Consider the following 22,977-nt stretch of genomic DNA (forward strand, 5'->3'; position numbering starts at 1 on the left):
TCTTTCCCAATCCATAGAACAAGGGGGAGCAGATTCTGCATTCATTGGATGTACACAGACAATTTAGATTTTAATTGGACAGGACTAAATCTCGAAGAAAATCTGAACAACTGCTGGTAGCATTTGATGCAGGGGCAGAGGGAAAGGCTATTTCAAAGCAAACCATTTCCAAATGGATAAGCCATTGTATTCTTTTCTGCTATAAGCACCATGGAAAACCTATCACTCAGGGGATCAGATCCCATTCCACAGGGGCTGCATCTACTTCTACAGCCTTTCTCAGAGGTGTTCCTACCAGGGATATTCTAGAAACTGCTACCTGGAGTTCAGTTCATACTTTCACCAAGCACTATTATTTACCAATTTTCTCTAAATCCAGGGCTGGCTTTGCCACTGCTGTTTTGCAGGGCCTTATGCTGTATAAATTCATCCTCCCAACCATAGCTTTGGGAATCTACCCAAATGTAATGTCTGCAACAGTGAAACACTAAGAACATAGTACAGTTGTGTACACTTACCAAAAATGTAGATGTTCGAGTGTATTCACTGTTGCAGTCCTGGTTACACTCCCTCCAGCCCCCTGTTTTTTCTCTTACTATGCCTCTCCTTTATTTTACTACACTTAAAAGCCTTTTTGGTGTATTTGCTTTTGTTTGGAGGTATATTGTGGTGTTTTAAATTTATAAATTTTGCTCCCCATTTGGGGGCACCTGACATCTGGGGCAAGAAAACTGATGTAATGGCGTTGGCTACACGTTTTATACCCTTGATGACCTGATGTCCTGGAAGAAGGGACAGCATCCGATGCAGGACCCAAGACTTTGTTACTCAGGCCGACTGGGGGCAACCTGCCAGCAGATTACTCAAATGTTATGACTGCAACAGTGAATACACTCTTAACATCTACATTTATGTTAAGTGTACACAGCTGTACTGTCCTTATGTTCTTGAACAGGCTGCCCATCCATGTGAAGTAGAGTCCATCCCTAACCCTATTTAAACGTAACCTCAACCAGTGGATAGGAAATGGGAATTTCACTCCTGGTCTGGCCCCTATATTTTTGATAGTTTTGACATTACTGTTTGCCTCTGTTTAACATACCCACATTACCTCTAGTAACTTCTAACCAATGTACCCCCTCCTAATAAATGTCCATTTTGCATAGGCACATAGTTGGGTTAGATTGCATGGCTAGGCTTTTAAAAGGCCCTGGTGGTGGTTAGTTTAATATAAAACTGAGTTATAACAAATAATTTGTGCCAAAATCATGAACTGAAACTAAATGCCAAAAAATGTCTACTTGTATCCTTTGGGAAGTCACCTACCCCCAGGAAAGTACCGCATTGACCGTACATCCTCAGGAGTTTACCCTGTTTAGCATTTGGGAACTTATGTGGACAGCGACCTAACTTTGACCAGCATGTCTATTGTTATAAGAAAGGCCTTTATTGCACAACTTGTAAATAAAGGGATTGTCAGCCCTCTTTAGGCCATTCGTGGAATATGCCTCCATGGCATGCATCTGTCCAGAAACTTACAACAACTGGAATGTCATCAGAGATACCTTACTAAAAGGATACAAGGCCTAAACAGCATGTCTTATACAGACCAACTCAAGGCCCTTTCACTATACTTGGTATTCTACGGACCTGTATCTAGCATCATCTCATTACTGATGGATTTATTTCACATCAGCAAATAAAATTACATTAGAAGTGGTCTGTCTAGGGATTTAAACCTCTTCTGCAACATCAGCAGAATGGTTTGGAGGGACAGGTACTTCTTGCAGAGAATACCATTGCTGTGAAATACTCTGTCTAACATAACACAAAGATCAATCCTGTCCATATTCAATCATAACTTGGGTCTATGGCTGGGGAAATAGAAAGTTGTGCCCCAGGACTGCCCCCTGTACTACTAATGGAGAGGGATAGCTCCTAAATTGTATGGGTCCCCTCCATTATCTGTGGTATAATCCTAGTTATTGTTATTAGAGGTAATATTTAGTTGTTGACCATGGGATAGGTTGTTTCAAACACAGAAAGGGAAATTGGGTAGGCTTAAAATGGCTCATAAGAATAGCTAGCCCAGTACTTACCTGTGAAACCTGTAAATGATCAGCGATGCAATACAGAACCATTCAAAGTAATACCCGAGGGACGGGTGTCCCCTTAATAGACTTGTTTTCCTTGGATGGTAATCCCCTTCTACAGACCTCTTGCTGCAAATTCCTAGGCCTAATGAGCTGAGTGGTAGGACCCATTCAGCATAGTTTAAGGACTCCTTTAGGGCACCTGATCACTCTTGCTACTGTTCTCAGAGGCATTGCAGTCACTTTCTGGTTGCCTCTTACTGACCCTGTCGTCCTTGGATTTCTGTGCTGGTCCTTTACCTCACCACTACACTTTGCTGATCCAAGAGAGGGGGATGTTGGTGCACCCAGGCCTCAAAATCCTAAAACTTGCTGTGTTTATCTTCTCGGGCTAATCCTTGTAAGGACAGGGTGAGTAGATCATTAGCCATCTTGCAGGAGGAAAATTTTAGCTAGCCAAATGGATGAGTTATGTGCATCTGGAGGCTTATGTCCAAGCCAATGCTGAAAACCTCAAGTCATGCAACAGAACTCTCTTCAAAGTTTTTTTTAAGGTGCATATCTGCCATGGCAGAATATCTCCTGTGGAGCCATCCTTTTTGGCCCAGTGCATGATGAAGGAGTTTTAAAGGGGTAGTTTAAATATCACCAAGGAAGCAGTTACGTCTTCCTTGAGACTTGAATTTTGTATTTCAGAAGTTAACACCGACTTCCTCTGAGCCTGTAGACCCTTGAGACTGCTGTCTTGGAAAACTGTTGCTTGACATTGACTTTAACCAGACATTTGGAGCTGAAAGCTGTTGTGCACCGAGACAGTTTTCCATAAAGATAGTGTCTGCTTTAGAGCAAACCCTTTCTGCACAAAGTAACTTCAATGCTAATAGTAAAATGGATAGTTGGATAACCTGTTTATGCCCTTCTTAAGAGGACTGCTGCAGTACTTCTTACACATAGAGCTTATCTACTAGGATACCTTCATATCCAATCAGTCTACAAAACTCGGGCTCTTTACTCTTGTGGCTGTATGTCTGCCATTAGCATATGATAGTGTAGTGTGAGAGATGTACAGATGACCGAAAAACTAAGATCTTGTTTGCCATTGGTCTACAAATAAAGACCTCTGTCAGTGTCTCATTTAGACATTTGTTTCAATTCGCTGTCAGAGACTGGAGCAGATAAGTACATTTTTGGGACCCTTTCTTTGTTTCATTGTTTCTTTTTCTGTGATTCAAGTTAAACTGTTTCTTAAGGTAGTACTTCATATTAGACCAGCAACGAAAGGGTTGGCTCTTTCATGTGATTTAAATTGAAACACTAACCCAAGCTCCCTTTGAACCAGTAGCCAGCTCTTCTAGAAAATTCTGACTCTGGAGAACTTGTTGAAAGCCTTGACCTGTACTAGAAGGATATCTGAGGTACAGGACCTTTTTGCATGTTCAACCTTTCTTGTTTTTTCATAAGAACACGATGAGTCTCAGAACCAATCCTTCCCATTTTGCCAGAAGCAGTCTCTGAATTTACCCTGAACCAAGCAATTTGGCTCCTGTTATTTTTACCCTAGCCCCCAAAACAAGAAAATTCTTAACTGCTTGGATTATCTGCAGGCAACTTCCATTTTATTTGGATGAGACTAAAGGCTGACAAAAAAACTAACGTTTTTCTTATCTTATGACAAAAAAAAAAACAGCTAGTTTTCAAACAAACTTATCTAGATGGCTTATATATTCTATTCACTTCTGTTTATCTAGCCAATGTATGTACCTACTGGAACATGTATAAGCATACCTTACCAGTGCAGTTGCTTCCTCAGGAGCATTTTTCAAAGGAGTGAATTCTAGGCTGTATTATAAGCTGCTACTTGGTCCTCTGTTCAGACATTTTACCATACATTTATAAACTAAGTTATGTTCTTCGTGTTTCACTGTTGCAGTCATCACACTTGGTTTATCAGTCGGCCCGAATGCCAGAGGCTTAGTATTTCTGCGTCGGTTGCTGTTGCTTCAGGACTGACGTCAGGTCATCAGTGGTATAAAAACAGGCAGCCAATGCCATTACATCAGTTTTTCTTGCCGAGGACCCCGAAGTGGAAGCAGTTTGCACGAGTGCTGGTCTGCCACTACCTGAGTTTTTCATTTCTGAAATTGAAGTTGAAGTCTTCTAAAGCTATGTACCCCATTGGGGGATTTTTTTTCTTGCTCTAACTGATGTCAGAAGAAGTTAACAATGGCCAGACCACGAAGTACCTCGCTGCCGTTTTTGTGCTTTGTTCAACCCCCGAACTGTTTGTCGTCTGGCCCTTATTGTAGCCAAATACTTTCGTTCTGTATCTCCGTATTCCGAAATGGCTTCAGTAGGCCATCCGACTACCGATCTTCCGAAAAAATGTAAGGATAAAGATGGAGACAGACCGCACCACACACTTCCATTAAGCTAGTCGCCAGTTCGCCGGTACTCAGTGATGCGCTTTCGCAGCCCCCAATGCCTGCTTTGATGTATTCGCAGGCCGCTGCCAAGACCAGTTTGGAGTCCAGTATGCCACGAGACTTTTCTTTGACTATGGAACCTGTGGATGTCTCCATCTTGGATAGGTCCTGAGCCGCTGTGCAGGCACAAGCTTCTGAGGAAGTTCTTCACACTGCCGATATTCGATAAAAACTAATGACTTATTTCACTTCAGTTCTTTCTAAAACTACAGAGTTTCTAAGGCCAAGAGTACGAGCTACGCCTAAAAAAACCGACGACCCTAACTCAAGTGCCTGCTTCCTTTTCACAATCACAGATGCTTAAAATGGCTGAAGACCTTATGCTGATTAGGGGAATCCAGCCTTCTCCTCCAGAGGATTTTTCTTTTGGTGAAACCCTACATACCTTGAGAGAGCATTTCCACTGGGAATGCCAGGATTATCCTCAGTCCAAAAAGAGACTCATGGAATTTTTACATTTACGTCACAGATCCTTAGCTATTCCTCTTATTGTGGATGATGTCTTTATGGAATCCAGTCTAACTCCTGATACTTACCCCCTACTCCCAGGAAAACTGACGGGTACTACAGAGTCCCCTGACTCGCAAATTTCTCTTCAAAAATCCTACTGCTGACCCAGAGATAATCTCCCAAGGACCTATAGGAATAAAAGCAACTACAGCTAAGAATCCCACCCCCTCGGACAGGGATTCTCGAGCTTTAGACAGATTGGGGTAAAAAAGTATACACCTCTGCAACTCTTGCCATTAGCGCATTTGTCAGTTCCACATGCTGAAATACCAGCAACATACTATGGAACTTATTAAGCAAAAATTATCTACCTTCCCCTTACTGCAGAAGAATTACAGCAGCTTATGCATTTAGCAAGCCAAGTCAGCAAGCATACCCTGCAATGTGGGTTTGATGCCCTGGAAGCATCTTGCAGGGCAGCAGTCACAGGTTCTGTACTTAGAAGGCATGCCTGGCTTAAGGAGCAGACCTTGTCAAATCAAAATTATTGGACGCATTTCTAAGCAAGGACAATCTGTGTGGCAACAAAGCAGAAGAGGTTTTAAAAAAGATGGAAGAAAAAGCTAAGCCTCTGCAGACAAAGATGCAAGTGCAGCCTCCAAGAATTCAGTAGGCATTACCCTTCAAAACATTGGTCCTTTCCAGCCCCCTCAAGGCCACCTCAAACTAGACCTAGGGGAAACGGACCCCCCAGACTACAGTCTCAGTGTATGCAGAGATCTAAGCAATGGAGTACCTCCACTTCTAAAACAGGGAGTGCTAAGCCACCCCTTTATGGAAAGAATTCACAATGGCTTCTCAACACCTCCCCTCACCTCTGCCCAATTGCTCGTGCCCCTAGGAGGAAAACTTGCCCACCATGCAAAAAACTGGACCTCCATCACCAACTATCGATGGGTCCTCAACATAGTATCCCAGGGGTACAGATTTTATTTCCACATGCTGCCAACCCCAAAAGGATTCCCAGACCTTCCTCCAGCTCAGTGAGCAGAGGCACAAAACCAAGTTCAGTCCCTGTTCTCCATAAGAGCAATTCAGCCTGTTCTTGCAGAACAGATAGGCCAAGGTTTTTATTCCAGACTTTGCCTAGTACCCAGGAAAGAGGGCAACTGGCGCCCAATCTTAGATCTTTCCATTCTAAACACCTTTCTGGTGGCACCAAAATTCAAAATGCTCACCCTACAGCAGCTTCTCCCTATGCTGTCCAAAGATGCCTGGTTAGCCCCCCTAGACCTAAAGGAGGCCTATCTGCACATCTCCATCAGCGACTCCTGCAGGAAATATCTACGTTTCAAGGCAGGATCTATGCATTATCCGTTCTCTGCACTTCCCTTTGGCTTATCCACTGCTCCAGAGTTTTCACAAAATGCCTGGCTCCAGCCATTGCCTATTGCAGACAGAGAAATATTCAAATTTACCCATACTTGGACAATTGCCTGATTTAGGCAGACAGTCAGGAAAAGCTGGTATTATTCATGTTTCACTGTTGCAGTCATTACATTTGGGTAATCTGCTGGCAGGTTGCCCTCAGTTGGCCTGATTAACAAAGTCTTGGGTCCCTGCGTCAGTTGTTGTCCCTTCTTCCATGACATCAGGTCGTCAGAGGTATAAAACATGCAGCCGACGCCATTACATCAGTCTGTCTTGCCGCTCTGTGCCCGAAGCAGAAGCAATTGGCAAGTGCCGGTCGGCCGACTCCTGAAATTTTCGAGTTTCAGAACCAAAGCCTTCAACTAAAAGCTAAGTACCCCGATGGGGAAACTTTTTCTTGCTCCTTACCGATGTCAGTAAAAGTTAATAACTGCATTACTTGTGGGAAGCAAATACCTCATAAAGATTTTCATTTGTACTGTATTCCTTAGGCCCTGACCACAACGTGCCTTGCTGTCGTTTTTGTGCTAAATGTAATCAACGCACGATTATACTTCGGTATATTTTTGCTTCTAAATATTTTGGCTCAAGATTTAACTGTCCAGAAATGTCGTCTGTTAGCAATCAGACTACTTGAACACCTAAAAAACGCATAGAAAAAGACCATCGAGGTCCAAAACCGATGACAACACTTCTCCTAAGCCAGTCGCTGGTTCGCCGGTACTCAGTGAGGCACTTTCGCAGCCCCTGATACCTGCTACTTCTGATCGCAGGCCTCTACCGAGACCCATTCGGAGTCCGGTATGCCACGATATGCTTCAATTATGGAACTCGCGGATGTCTCTGCCTTAGATGGGTCCGGAGCCGCTGTGCAGGCATCGGCTTCTGAGGGTGTTTTCAGGCCTACAAATTTGTATATTAGACCGACGCCATCTTCAAAGCTAAGGCCAAAATCTAAATTTATGTCTAAAAAACCGACACCTGGGCCACATGTGCAAGCCCCTATGCCTAAAAAACAAATTATCAAAATGGCTGAAGATTTAATTACTCTGATCAGGGTTAGCCAACCCCCTCCTAAGAGGCCTAGGCAAGACATTGATTATGAATCTTCTGAACAGGATTCTATTTCTTATGACTCTTCTAATGAACAGGATTTGTCTATTCCTACTTATGAGGACTCTGATGCGAAGGATTCCATCCCTTCTGCCTCTCCCCCTGAGGATTTTTCTTTTGGGGAAACTTTACATGCCTTAAGGGAACATTTCCACTGGGAAAGTCAGGGTTTCTCCGAATCTAAAGAGTCTTAAGGATTTTCTTCTTCTTCCTCAGCATAGGCCTTTGGCTATACCTCCTGTTCTAGACATTGTTGATGTTTTTTCAGAATCTAGGATGACTCCTGATTCTCTGCCTCTGGCTCCTTGTAAGCCAGACAGATACTACAGGGTTCCTGACTCCCACAAATTCCTTTTCAAAAACCCTGTTGCTGATCCTGAAACCATTTCTCAGGGTCCCAAGGGTATTAAGGCCTCTTCTGCCAAAAATCCTACTCCTTCTGATAGAGATTCCAGGGCGCTGGATAGATGGGGTAAGAAGGTTTACACGTCTGCAACCTTGGCAGTCAGGGTTTTAAACTGTCAATTTCATATGCTTAAATATCAACAGCATATCATGGGACTACTTAAACAGAAAATGTTAATTTCTGACTGGAAAATAAAGAATTGCAGGATTTATTCCATTCAGCTGAACAAGTTGGAAAACATACTTTGCAATGTGGTTTTGATTCCTTGGAGGCCTCTTGCAGGGCTGCTGTAACTGGATCTGTACTAAGAAGGCATGCTTGCCTCAAAGAGCAAACTCTGCTTGACCATGTTAAAGCAAAATTGTTGGATGTTCCCTTACAACAGGACCGTCTCTTTGGTAATAAGGCTGAAGAAGTGTTAAAGTTGGAAGATAAAGCTAAATCTATGCAAACTGTGAAAGATTTCTTACTTCCAAGATTTAGTAGGCACTGGCCTACTAAGAACTGGTCCTTTCCAGTCCCCTCGAGAGCTGCAAGTCAAATGAAGACATTCCAAAGGCTCCAGGTTTCAGTCACAAGGAACCTTTAGAACAAAACAATGTGGTGCCTCCACCTCCCAATCTGGAAGCAACAAGGCACAAACAGTCTCAATGACTTCCCTCTACAATCACCGAGCACTTACCTCTTAGCCGCCCTTTTGGGGGGAAAACTAGCACTTCATGCAGGAAACTGCCAACTTATTACCCAGGACAAATGGGTTTTAAATGTAGTATCCCAGGGATACAGATTTCACTTCCACACATTGCCAATTCCAAACTGATGGCCAGATCTGCCCCCAAATCAGTGGGCAGAGTCCCAGAAACAAGTTCTGTCCCTCATGAACATGGGGGCTATTCAACCAGTACCAGAAGAGGAAAAGGGACAAGGTTTCTATTAAAGACTTTTCCTGGTACCCAGAAAAGACAAATCATGGCATCCACTTTCAGACTTATCCACTCTAAACACATTTCTGGGCATAAAAAAATTCAAGATGCTGACTCTTCAACAGCTACTACCTATGCTAGGCAAAGATGCCTGGTTGGTAACTCTAGACTTGAGGCTTACCCTGCATATCCCAATCAGGGAATCTTGCAGAAGATACCTCCGGTTCAAAGCAGGCTACTTGCATTATCAGTTCTCTGCACTGTCCTTCGGCTTATCTACTGCACCTAGGGTCTTCACAAAGTGCCTGGCACCAGTAATTGCATTATGCAGGCAAAGAAATATTCAAATATATCCATACCTGGACGATTGTCTAATTCAGGCCGAAAACAAGGAAATTCTTCTAAAGCATCTGGTATTTGTAAAAAGGGTTCTAATTTGTCTAGGGTACACCATAAACGAAAATAAATCACAACTGGTACCCTCCCAAAAAATGACATTCCTAGGTGCAAGCTTGAATACAACTGCCCAGATAGCTTGCCTTATACCAGAAAAGCAAATTCAGTTGATGACTTACTTCAAACAGGTGGCCACAAAAAGCCTGCTATCTGCAAGACAAATTCTGCAGTCTTTGGGGTACATGGCCTCCTGCATTCGTCTAATTCCATATGCAAGACTGCATATGAGGAAACTTCAGTGGTACTTAAAAAGTGTATGGAGTCAACATTGTCACAGCCTGGAAACAATGATTCATATTATACCTTGCCTGCAACTAGAGTTCCTATGGTGGGCAGAGGCCTGCCACCAAAACAAGGGACTGCCATTCACTCTACCCCCTGCCGCCCAAACCCTAACAGATTCATCGGACTATGCTTGGGGGCTCATCTGGCAGGGAAGTGCATTCAGGGCAAATGGAGCCCAAATCAAATGCACCTACATATCAATCAGAAAGAGATGCTAGCTGTACAGAATGCTCAGACAGCCTTCAAGGACTGCCTTCATCCAGGACAGCTACTGATAGACAGACAACACCACAGTTATGTGGTACATAAACATAAGCAGGGGGGGGTACACATTCCTACCCCTTTTGCAGACTAGCCATGGCATTGTGGGACACTGCCATGACCTATCGGGTACAACTACAAGCTCAATTCCTGCCAGGAAAGCTAAATACTCTGGCAGACGAACTAAGCAGAAATTTAATGGACCCACACGAATGGAAACTGGAACCACAAGTTTTCAACATGTTGACACGCAAATGGGGGAACCCAGACATAGATATTTTTGCCTCACCCCAGAACTTTCAATTGGACAAATTGTGTACAAGAATTCATTACAAAAAAGCTTGGAAAGTGGATGCCCTATCAGTCTATGCTTTTCCCCCCCTCTGCCTCTGCTCTCCAAAGTTCTACTAAAAGTCAAACAGGGCAAACCAAAAATGATTGATTGCTCCGGACTGGCCGTGCCAGCACTGGTACCCACTCCTGCTCAATGTCGCACCTTCCTCCATGGCACCTGCCTCAGACACCTTACCTACTGTCTCAGCAGAACTACAAAATTCTTCACACACGGCTCCAAACTTTGAATCATGCAGCGTTGGCTAATCAACTAATTTCACCCTTGGCATCCCTCAGCAAACCAGTCATGAATGTCGTTTTGGAGGCTAGAAGACCTAGCACTAGAAAATCTTATGCTGACAAATGGAAAATATTCTGTGCCTGGAACCAAGCACAAGGAATAAGCACAGCAATGCCCAATATTCCTCAGATTCTGCAATACATAACTGAGATGCTTCACAAGGGCCTATCCTTTTCTTCATAAAAATCCATGCCTCTGCCATTTCAGCTCATTACAACACAGAACCTCCCCTCTTCTCTCATCCTCTGCTAAAGCAGTATCTCAGAGGGGCCAAAACTTTAAGACCTCCCAGGAGAGCACCAACTCCTGCATGGGACCTCAATTTTGTTTTGGAAAAACTCTCTCTCCCTCATTTTGAGCCAGCTGCTACTGCAGACCTAAAATTTCTCTCCTGGAAAACAGCTTTCCTTTTAGCAGTCACTTCAGCTAGAAGGATTTCTGAATTACAGGCTCTTATGGCAGTGGAGCCTTTCATTATTTTTCATGCGGACAGGGTGTCTCAGGACCAATCCATCCTTCATGCCTAAGGTGATATCCAGTGTGGCTCTTAATCAGACCATTCCTTTGCCAACTTTCTTTCCCAGTCCACAGAACAAGGGGGAGCGAATTCTGCATTCATTGGATGTACACAGACAACTTAGATTTTATTTAAACAGGACAAAATCTCTAAGAAAATCTGAACTACTACTAGTGGCATTTGCTGCAGGGGTAGAGGGAAAGGCTATTTCAAAGCAGACTATTTCCAAATGGATAAGCCATTGTATTCATTTCTGCTATATGCACCATAGTAAAACTATTCACCCGGAGATCAGATCTCACTCCACCAGGGCTGCATCTACTTCTACAGCCTTTCTCAGAGGTGTTCCTACCAGAGACATTCTAGAAGCTACTACCCGAAGCTCAGTTCATACGTTCACCAAGCATTACCACTTACCTTTCTTCTCTAAATCCAGAGCTGGCTTTGCCACTGCTGTCCTGCAGGGCCTTATAGCTAGTCCTAATGCTGTGTAAATCCATCCTCCCAACCATAGCTTTGGGAATCTACCCAAATGTAATGACTGCAACAGTGAAACACGAAGGACATAGTACAGTTGTGTACACTTACCATAAATGTAGATGTTCAAGTGTATTCACTGTTGCAGTCCTGGTTACCCACCCTCCAGCCCCTTGTTTTTATCTTACTATACCTCTACTTTCTTTTACTATGCTTAAAAGCCTTGTTGGTGCATTTGCTTTTGTTTGGAGGCATATTTTTTGTGTTTTAAATTTTATTTATATATATATATATATATATATATATATATATATATATATATATATATATATATATATATTGCTCCCCATTTGGGGGGCACCTGCCATCTGGGGCAAGAAAAACTGATGTAATGGTGTCTGCTGCATGTTTTATACCCCTGACGTCATGAAAGAAGGGACAACAACCGACGCAGAACCCAAGACTTTGTTAATCAGGCCGACTGAGGGCAACCTGCCAGCAGATTACCCAAATGTGACTGCAACAGTGAATACACTCAACATCTACATTTATGGTAAGTGTACACACCTGTACTTTGCAGCATCTGACATTTGTAAAGGACCTTCTAACCTCCCTGGAGTACTTTCTCAATGAAAAGAAATCCAAAATAGTCCCCATTCAAAAAATTGTATTCCTGGGAGCAAGCTTGGACACACCATCCCATATGGCATTCCTTACTCCAGAAAAACAAGCCTATCTGACAGGCTACTTTTCTCAAATGGCCACCAGAACCCAACTATCCACAAGGAAAATCCTGCAAGCTCTAGGGTTCATGGCCTTCTGCATTCTACTAATTCCATAGGCCAGACTGCATATGAGGAAACTTTAATGGTACTTGAAAAGTCTTTCTTTGGTGCCAGCATTCTCAGGACCTGGAATCTATCATACCTGTGATACCTTGTCTAAGGAAAGAGTTACTTCGCTGGGCAGCAGCATGCAACCACAACAACGGTCTTCCCTTTACACAACCCCATGCCGCCCAGACCCTAACCACAGATGCATCAGACTATGCCTGGGGTGCACATCTGGATGGCAGGTGCATTCAGGGTCACTGGAGCCCAAATCAAATTCATCTGCACATCAACCAAAAAATGATGCTACTAATCAAAACCGACAACACCACAGTGATGTGGTACATCAGCAAGCAGGGGGGAACCTACTCTTACCCACTCTGCATGCTAGCCATGACCCTGTGAAACACTGCCTCAGCCATGCATGTTCACCTGCAAGCTCTATTTCTCCCAGGCAACCAAAACTGTCTGGCAGACAACTTAAGCAGAAGTCTCCTAGACCCACATGAGTGGCAATTAAACCACAACACCTTCAGCCTTGTGACCCAGAAATGGGGTACCCTGAAGGTGGACCTATTTGCCTCCCCCTACAACCTCCAGCTCAGCAAATTCTGTACCAGGGAACCTCACAGCAAGGCCTGGAAAGTGGATGCCCTATCCTTCCAGTGGGCAAACCTCTCAATCTATGCATTTTTCCCTCTACCTCTTCTTACAAGAGTATTACTCAAGATAAGGGAGGAAAGACCAAGGGCAATCTTGATTGCCCCAGACTGGCCATGCCAAAATTGGTACCCACTACTGCGCACTCTGTCACCGTTGCCTCCATGGCACATCCACCAGATCCCAACCCTCCTGACTCAGCAGGAGGGACAGTTCTTGCAGCCCCTGAACCTTGCAAACCTGGCTTACTCCTTGACTTCTCCATTGGCCAGCCTAAGCAAGCAGGTACTGGATGTCATACGTGAAGCCAGATGACCCAGTACAAGAAAATCCTATGCTGAGAAGTGGAAAAGATATTGTTCCTGGATCCACACTAAAGGAATGGATCCAGCACAGCCCTCCTTACCTCTCATCCTGGATTACCTAGAAGACCTACTCCATAGGGGCCTATCCTTCTCTTCCTTTAAGATCCATGCCTCTGCCATCTTTGCTCATTACAGCACTGGGCCACCTCTCTTCTCACACCCCCTCTCATCAAGCAGTTCCTGAGAGGGGCTAACAACTTAAGACCACCAAGAAGATTCCCCTACCCCTGCTTGGGACCTTTAACTTTTTGTTGGAAAAACTCACGCTACCCACCTTTGAACTTGCAGCGTCAGCAGTGTTAATTCCTCTCTTGGAAAACAGCCTTGCTTCTGCCATCACTTCAGCTGGAAGAGTGTCTGAGCTACAAGCACTTATGGCTGTGGAACCCTTCATTATTTTTCAAGCTGACAGGGTCCCCCTCAGGACTAACCCAACTTTCAAGCCTAAAGTGGTGTCCAGTGTGGCTCTCAACCAATCTATCCGTTTGCCTACCTTTTTCCCTAATCCTCAAAATAAGGGGGAATGGATCCTGCACTCTTCAGATGTGCACAGACAGCTCAGATTCTACCTTGATAGGACTAAGCCCTTTAGGAAATCTGACCAGTTACTAGTCAGCTTTGCACCAGGGGCAGAGGGCAAGGCCATATCAAAACAAACCATCTCCAAATGGATAGCACACTGTATCCATTTCTATTACAAACAACATGGGAAACCACCCCCTCGGGGTCAGAACACATTCCACTAGGGCAACTTCAACCTCTACAGCCTTTCTCAGAGGAGTCCCTACCAAGGACATTCTGGAAGCTGCAACTTGGAGTTATTTCATACCTTCACCAAGCATTACCACTTGCCTATCTTTTCCAAATCCAGGGTGGGCTTTGCAACTGCAGACCTGCAGGGCATACTAGCCAGCCCCAACTCTTCTCGACTGCCTCCACCCATTCTTCAGCTTTGGGAATCAACCCAAGTGTGATGACTGCAACAGTGAAACATGAAGAACATAGTACAGTTGTGTACACTTACCATAAATGTAGATGTTCGAGTGTATTCACTGTTGCAGTCCTGGTTTCCCACCCTCCAGTCCCCTTGTCTCTCTCTCTCTCCCTCACTCTTTACAGGGCTATTGGTATTTACTTTTTACTGGTGGTGTTTTTTCCACCATAACTTGGCCCCCTATTTGGGGGCTCCTGACATTTGGGGCAAGAAAAACTGATGTAATGGCATCGGCTGCCTGTTTTTATACCACTGAAGACCTGATGTCGGTCCTGAAGCGACAGCAACCGATGCAGAAATACTAAACCTCGAATTCGGGCTGACTGAGGGCTACCCCTGGCAGGATAACCCAAGTGTGATGACTGCAACAGTGAATACACTCGGAACATCTACATTTATGTTAAGTGTACACAACTGTACTTTCTCAAGAGCTAGAACTGGATTTGCCACAACTGTTGTACAAAAAATTCTGGGCTCTAGTTTGGTTCCTCCACCCACTGTAATTTGGTAATCGTCCCATCTGCAAGGAGTACTGCAGCAGTAGCAGTGGTTTTATATTAGAAGTAGTACAGCTCAGGAGGTAACTACCATAATGGTAGGTGTCCAAATAGATCTCTGTTGCAGTACATATACGCTCCCTCCATCCCCCCACCATATTCTCGTCTAGAACTTGAATTAGACCTATAGGCTTCAGCTTCCAATCTAGGAGGCAAGAAATCTGTGTGTTTGGCTGGGTCTGTACATCCCTATTATACATTGACTTGTGCTAGGAAGAAAGGAGCCTGAGTTTTGTAGACTGGCCAGATTTATTGGTGTCCTAGCAGGCAAGTTACATGAGTACTGCAACAGTGATTTATTCCAGCAGCTACTGTTATGGTACCTTACCTGAATAAGTGTGTTTTCCCCTCACTGCTGGAGTAATGGAGAAGGATTATACACCTTTGGTATTTCCACTGGCAGGCCTGATGCTGTGTTGCTAGAATCGACTATTTCAGGCAAATGGGATTAGCATTTTGTTTGTTTTACTCAAGTCTCCCATAAATATTTCCATTTGTGCTCTTCCTTGATTTCCACATTTCCCTGCTTTTATGCAAATGTTAGTAAAATTTCTGAAATCTCTACCTCTGCAGGATCTCTGATTATTTTTCTTGTTATAGGCTTCCTCTGTTTGGCAACAAACCTCTTTACTTTCTGTTGCCTAAGTTATTGTACCACCAGTTTTTGTTAACAATAAGTTGCTTACAGCAGTCTTTCTAAACTCATGCAGATTCTCCAGATACGCCCTTATTTTCTCTCTAGCACTCTGCAGTTGCACCTCCTGTTCTATAAAATTTCCCTTATTCTACAATACATTTTGTCAGCCCCTCTAAGTAATTCCCGTTACTACCATATCTCTCTCTTTTATTTCTCCACTTTCATTTTCTCCCCTTACTATCTGTAACTTCTGAATAAATTTCCTAATAACTCGTATAATTTCTACTACCCATTCTTTAAATTCCTCTCTTTTTAACAGGTAGTTGGGGAAACAACAATGTCTGTTTTACTTTGTTACCCTGCATTTTTATCTTGATTGTTGGTGCATAATCTGAAACAACGGATGTGTATGTTGAAGTTTTCAATTAACTACACGTTCCTTTGAAATGTAATTTCTGTGTAGTCTAACCTTGTTCTTGCCCCTTGGGGAATGCTATGCAAGTTTGGTCCGAGTTCCTACTACCAAATGCATGTAATACATACCAAATATTTTCATAAATTTCTTGGGAAATCTACCCTGTCATTATATTTTCCCTTCTAGGTCCTCAGATACATCCTCACTGTTGCAAATTAAATTCCATTCCTCACCTCTAAGTTATTCTTCACCATAAGCTGATTATTTCTGCCAAAAGAGCCATAATAGCAGTTTTTGGTGGAATGTAATACTTGGCAGTGCAATCCTCCTCCCTTGCCAGTAGACGCTTAGTACTACAAATCTGCCATTATTATCTTTTTTTTCCCTCTGTCACTGCTGGAGGTCCTCCAGCAATTAGTATAAATACTCCCCTTTTCCTTTGTCCCCGATACTCTGCTGAATATTCCTCCTGAAGTCCTTTCCGTATCAAATTCATGTGCTCATTTCTTCCCAAGTGTGTATCCTGTAGCATTGCTATTTGCACTGTACATTTCTTAATATAATTCGGCACTCTTTCCTTTTTGTCAATACATATGAAGTGATTAATGTTCCTTGATATAATATAGGTAGTATGGCCATTATGATAAGAAGTTGATATTCCCACCTATTATGTATGACATATTTTTTTTAAATGTCTCTTCCCAGTATTTGTGTTGCATGCACCCACTAATGTTTGACAGGCTGAGGTTTTATGCAGTTGTTTCTTGTCATCTCTATTTGAACGTATGTCATATTTTCAGTATTTTTTTTGTTTTAATGAAGAGCTTCAAAAAAAAAAAAAAAAAAAATCCACGCACAACTATGTACATCTTCAAATGAAGTTTAACCCTCCTGATAGGATCAATTGTACCAGATTGACAGCTGAGCTTTTGTTTTATGCCAATCCAGTTGGATAAGCCAGTCTCCAAACAAGCCTTCATGTTTTGAATCCAGCAACCAAACATTAGGGGCAGCAGTCAGTGCTGCTATTTTTGAAAAATGTCAAGGCAATTTGAGAAAGTCATATGAACTTCAATCCTCACTCTTTGTAAGAACGTTAAGCAGAACATCCAGTCTGTGAGCAGAACAGGCTTTAACAGTGCTGTCTCTCAGGATATACTGTAGGTCCCACCCAAGATTTCTTTTATTGCTGTGGTACTTTGCTTGGATAAAGAATTGTACTGTAACAGTGATCCTTGCGTACAACGTAGTAGTGTAGGTGTACAATCAACTTGCCAGTCACCAGATGTTGGAGGTTGCCTTCCCAGTATACACACACACACATCCTTGAACCCATTTGCTTTCTTATTTATGGCCCATTGGATGTATAGGGTCTAGGGACTAAAGTTATGCCCCATGGGCACCTCTGTCGTCACGGCAGTCTTTTTCCCTTTATTGGGCTATATCAGCATTTCTTGACCATGTTCCAGAAGGTAAGGAGGGGTGCTGATGTAAGGGTACTTGTGGATTTTATAGACCAAGGAGCAGGTGTTCTTTGTCCTATTCAGTGCTGGCACACTTAAGAATGCTTTAATGACAAAAATAACTGAGTAATGATTTAAGCATCTCCTACTTCTACCTGATGTCAGCCAGTGAGGAGTTAAGCTTGTGGGGGATGTGCCCAAAAGTTCAATAGGTTGGAACAGAAGGTTGGATGCCATCTTTGTTGTAATTCATGAGAAGTGCTTCTTCAGCAGTGGTCTCTTACTGTAACATTTATACTTAGTGAGCTGTTTACAGAACTGTATTTTCTGGTGACATGGCTGATGATAATGCAGACCAAGGAAGAGATGAGAGCAGCATATTTTAGTTGTTTTGCAAGTACTGTTGGGTTATATTTTTCTTTTTTGCTTTATTCTGCCCAGCTCAGCCTTGGTATCATTTGATTTTAGGAAGAGCGATGATACTTTTGCTTTTTATCTCTTATTTTTCAGCCAGAAATGCAAATCAAACTTTGCATGATGTATTAGGGAGTCCTGATATATGTGGTGGGATTGAAGCAGTCCTTTCAGCACTGTTGGCATGCACTTGGGGATTTTGGGGGTATTTGCAGGCAGTCATTTCAGAATATTAAAAATTAATTATGGTGGTAATTAAAAATTCATTATAGATAATGCATTTTGTCTTGGGTATATATGCTTTTCTTCCAGAGTTCCTCTTATCTTGGTTGGAAATAAATCTGATCTTGTGGACCATAGTAGTATGGAAACTGTTCTACCCATCATGAATCAGTACACAGATATTGAGACGTGCGTTGAGGTTGGTAACTTTATTTTTCCCTTTTTATAAGTTAGCATTAATTAATATTAATTGCCATTATATTGTGAGATAAGATGATATAGTGTGCTTTGAGTGTTTAAAGTTACAGACTGAAAGCAGACAGTAGCATATTTTTGTTTTCCACTTAAGTGAAGAGCCTAGTCATTTGGATAAACTAAATCTTTATTATAACCAGTTGAAGGTCTGGAGTAGTAGCTGACATTCTTCAAATATTTTTCTTCTGTTTGCTGTGTAAACAAGTAGTACTTGTGACTTGATAATTTTTTTCTTTTTGTAGAATTGTTTTTCAGTTGAAATGTGCTTATTTATTCTGAAAATATCTTTTCCATTCTGGGAAGGAGTTGCTGCTTGTGTGTACATTCTAATATATAGCTGTCACATAAACAGCTAAAAGTGGTTCACGTGTATTTTAAGACTTTCACTGCCTGTCTGAGCCCTGAATATTGCACATTTAAAATTACTTTATAGTGTTTGTATTGTGTAGTGTGGTGTTCTATTATAGAGCTAGGTAAGTAAGTGAAATATGTCACCCAGAAGCACCATACATCTGTAAGTTGTACTTGTAAAATTTAGGATATTTCTGTACACTGAGTATGTTTTCCTTTGTATTTTTATAGGAATTTTGCCCCCTTTTGCTTGTCAACCATCGGAACTTCGCCTCTCCCAATTGGACATTGTTTATTCGTTGCTGTAGCTAGGATCAGGGCAAGATCTATTTTTGGGTGGTTGGCATTATTCAGGTCACCATGATGGAAGGTACGATATGCCCCTGCCCAGTGATATTTTTCTCCACAGTGGCTTAATTCTGCCCTTGGGTGAAGTTGGTAGAATGCATGATCTGCATTTCCATGAAAATCCACAGTGCCATCCCCATGCAATTGTTGGTGTGGTACATTTCCTTAGTATTTCCATCTCTCCTCATGTCCTCCTTTAGATCACTGTTGCAGTACTCTAAACTGTTGGGTAATACTGCTGCAGTACCAAAGACAAAACCTTCCATAGAGCCATACATACAATGGACATACGAGCGTAAAACCTCAGACTATATCTCACTGCTAATTTGAATGTCTGTCTGTCTCTCTTCCTCCTGTTCTGTAATATGGATGATTGTTGGTATTGTTGGTGTTCACTGGTTCAGGTAAGTGTCCCACTGGGGAATTTTTATTTTTTTTCCGTAATTGCATTGCTGTTTGTTGCTTATTAGATGTTATCTAGGAGGGTCAAGTGCGATTGCAGTAGGCAGATTCCCTATAATGCTGTCCAGTCCCAGTCCATTTTCTATTTAGGCACAGAGCACAGTTATAAGAACTGTATGATCTACCGCTCCCTTGTTCCCAAGAATTTACAGTCACGACTTTCATTCCTCGTCTTCTGGTTGGAAACCCAGTGTCTTAAGCACCTCAAAAGATGGAGGACCCTTCCACCCCTGAAGTTCCAGTTTTCTGAATGGAAAAAAGTTAAAAGGCTTATGTTTGATGTTATGACTGCCCAGTTGGACCCCAACGTACCTGCTGAGGTTTCAGATGAAGAAGACTGTCTTTCTCCTGACTCGTCTGTTGAATAAGCTTCATTGAAGAAACCATTTCCAATATGATGAAACATTTTGAATGAAATCTAAGCAGATTTCTGATGTGCAGAAATATCTTTTGGAAGTAGACACACCTGCCCTGCACGTGTTCCTCCTGTTCCGAAGGCCTTCCTTGATTCCTTAGCATCCACTTCCACTGCCCCATGACTCTCAGCCACCAGCTACTAAAAGGCCTGTTAGTTATAATAAGGTACATCAAAACTTGCAGTTTCTGTACAAAAACCTAGTGGCAGACCCTTCAGTGTCTTCCTGCCTACAGGCAAACCCTGCTAGCTATTGCCTGCTGCCAATGATCTTCCCTCTGGTAAAGACAGGCCAATAGATAACTGGGAAAGGAGGTTTACACATCTTCCACTCTAGCCTTTGGAGCTCTGAGTTATCAGACTCAAATGACTAAATATTTCCTGTCCATTCTGGGGAACTTAAGACCCCCCCCCTCTTAAGGAAGATTCCGGCAGTAAACTACAGGCCTTGTGTGTGGTGGCTCAGGCCTTGCAGGTTACTGGAGACCGCATAAAATGAAGCTATGATGTAGTGGAAGCTTCTTCCAAAGCAGTTGCTATAGGTTCTGTTATCAAGAGGTATGAATGATTGTTCTCACCCGTTCCTGAGGACATTAAGGCCACGTTCCTGAGGACATTAAGGCCACGCTTTTAGATTCTCCTCTGAACAGAGATTTTATTTGGTCCTGATGCCATTAATTTGTTTAAAATGTTACATGAACAAGGCAAAAGCACGAAGGGCTATAGGAGGATCTTTTACTTCATTTCCTGATGCCAGAGAAACTACCCTGTGAAGCCCACTTCCTTTTGTTTTGGGGAGTCTAGACCCCTCACAAGGCTAAGCTAATGCATAGCAAAAGACTCCGAGATGAACCAGGCAGGGACTCCAGATATGAGAGGCCTTCCTATCCAGACAAGTTTGCCTGACTGCCTTCAGCTCCCTCACCAGTCCATCCTTATCCCTATCTAAAAGACTTGCCTTAAAATCTGGCAATTCATTACTGTAGACAAATGGTTCCTCTCCATTATTCAGCAGGGGTACATAATGAGTTGAAAAGATGTCCCTGTATTCAGTGGCATCCCTCCTCCTCCTCCCAATCAAAGTTGCTATCACCCATTACTCAAACTTTGCTTAATCAAGGCTCAAGCAAATGTTTTCCTTGTCAATTTGTATGAAAAGATTTCTACTCGAGACTTCCTTGTACCAAGAAAAGGAGAATGGGGACCTGTACTGAATCGTCCCCCCCCCCCCCCCAAGTCTTCACAAAGTGCCTGGCTCCAGTCATAACCTTTTACAGGACTCTGGGAATCCAGATATTCCCCCTACTTGGATGCCTTTTTAATACAGGGATCTTCCCAGCAGACCTTTTTGCTTCACCTTGTTCCTGCTTCAACGTTAGCCCACATTTAAACCAGCCCAGCACTTGGTCGTCTTTTGCTGCAGCCTAGACACCAAACTTGTGCAGGACTTTCTGCTTTCAGACTAGGTGCAGAGACTGTTATTTCATTCTGTCCTCCCTCTGCAGACTTACACAACAAGAGAAAGCAAAAGAAATGCTCTGAGCACTGGGGTTCTGCATTACAATGTGGCAGGGCTAGCCACTCAGTGTAAATATGGCTGTAGGTGATTCGATCATGTTGACTGTCGCCAGATGAGCATGGATGTTTGCCAGTGATTGGGTTGAGGGCCCAGCCTATGCCAGGGACCCATGCTAATGGTGGGGGAGGTGAATGTGCCCCCTGTTGGCCAGTGTGCTCCTGCCATAAAGCCCAACAGCCCTGGGTCAATAAGCTACTATCTGTCTGGTGTCCAGTTACCCAGCTTGGACTATCTGGGATAGGTATGAGTAAAAGCTGGATGTAAAACCAATCAACCTACCAAACATAAGCCAAGAATTGCTACACTGTGTATAGTTTTCACTGACAGGGTGGAGCTTGTAAGTGGATGACATCATGGTAAGGAGAAGGCTGGACATCCTGTGTATCCAGAAGACAAAAAGTAAAGGCAGTGCAACAAAGACACTTGGCTTGGGATCCAAAGTCAGCTACTCAGGAGGGGAGGACAGGCTAGTAATAGTGTGAGAAGTGTGGCGAGGGAGAGGCTTCAGAAGACAGTGAGGGATATCCGAATTAGTGGCACTCAGTGTTGTGATAGGACAGTGTTAATATTCTCACCCTATGCCTTACAATAGGGCATTGGCATACTGAGAGAAAGAATGCATTGCGACAGCAGTTGCATGACTTGCTTGATAACACAGGAGAACATGAATTGGAGACTTGAACGTACATGTCTGTACAGACTCAACAGGGTATGAGGATTGCATAAGTCCACATGAGTGGGGCAACAGAATTAAAGGAGAGACTATTCTAGACATCCGTCTGGCAAATGGTGTGATGGTGACCAATATATGGCTCAGTAAGAGGGAGAATCACAAGAACACATACAAGATGGCCAGCTTTCAACTCTGGTAGACTTTCTTCTAGTAAGGAAAAAGGTAGTGTGGTAGAACCAGCAGGATCATCTCCAGTGAAACTGTAGGCCCAAAGCATAAACCACTGGTTGCAAAAATCATCTGCAAGTAGTGGTTAGAGAAAGATCTAAGATCAGCAAAGACTAGGATAAAGACCTGGAAGTTGCTTGGAGAGAGGGCACAACAGTTCAAGGAATTACTTAGGGCTACAGCACCTCAACAAGAGGAGGAAGCTAGTAATTTGTCATTCATCTTGTGTATTCAGATAAGCCTATGAGGTTCATAGGTAGGTACTAGGCTGTCGGCCCTAGGGCCTATATTAACCCAGCCAAAAAGGTACCCTGGCTTTTGCCACCCAAGAAAATTATTTTCCTGTGCCACTGTTGAGCAGAGCCACAGAAGTGATCCCCGGGGTGAATTTCCTATTTCCCATCCAATCATCAAGATTTTTCTTGAGTGCTAATGAGGAGCTTTGTTTGATATGGATAGGTAGTTTATTCCAGAGTATGGGAAGTCTCTGGGACAGGAATTTATCCCTCCGGCATGTTCTGTTTATTGTGGTGACAAAGTTTAGGTCCCTAGAGCATGTAGCTCGGAGGGATTGGGACAA

At 43.1% G+C, this 22,977-nt stretch overlaps 1 protein-coding gene across 3 annotated transcripts in view; it reads left to right on the forward strand.

Moving 5' to 3' along the window:
- The window catches only part of RHOT1 (ras homolog family member T1), a 1,470,459-nt gene that overhangs the window by 379,393 nt on the left and 1,068,089 nt on the right, over window positions 1-22,977 (forward strand). For all 3 annotated transcript variants that reach the window (XM_044068049.1, XM_044068050.1, XM_044068051.1), the window contains exon 7: window positions 18,177-18,285. In XM_044068049.1, coding sequence (XP_043923984.1) covers window positions 18,177-18,285 — 109 coding nt within the window. The remainder of the gene's footprint in view (window positions 1-18,176; window positions 18,286-22,977) is intronic.

This window comes from Protopterus annectens, chromosome 4.part0, assembly GCF_019279795.1.
Source record: "Protopterus annectens isolate FY-2018-M chromosome 4.part0, PAN1.0, whole genome shotgun sequence".
Classification (NCBI taxonomy): Eukaryota; Metazoa; Chordata; order Ceratodontiformes; family Protopteridae; genus Protopterus; species Protopterus annectens.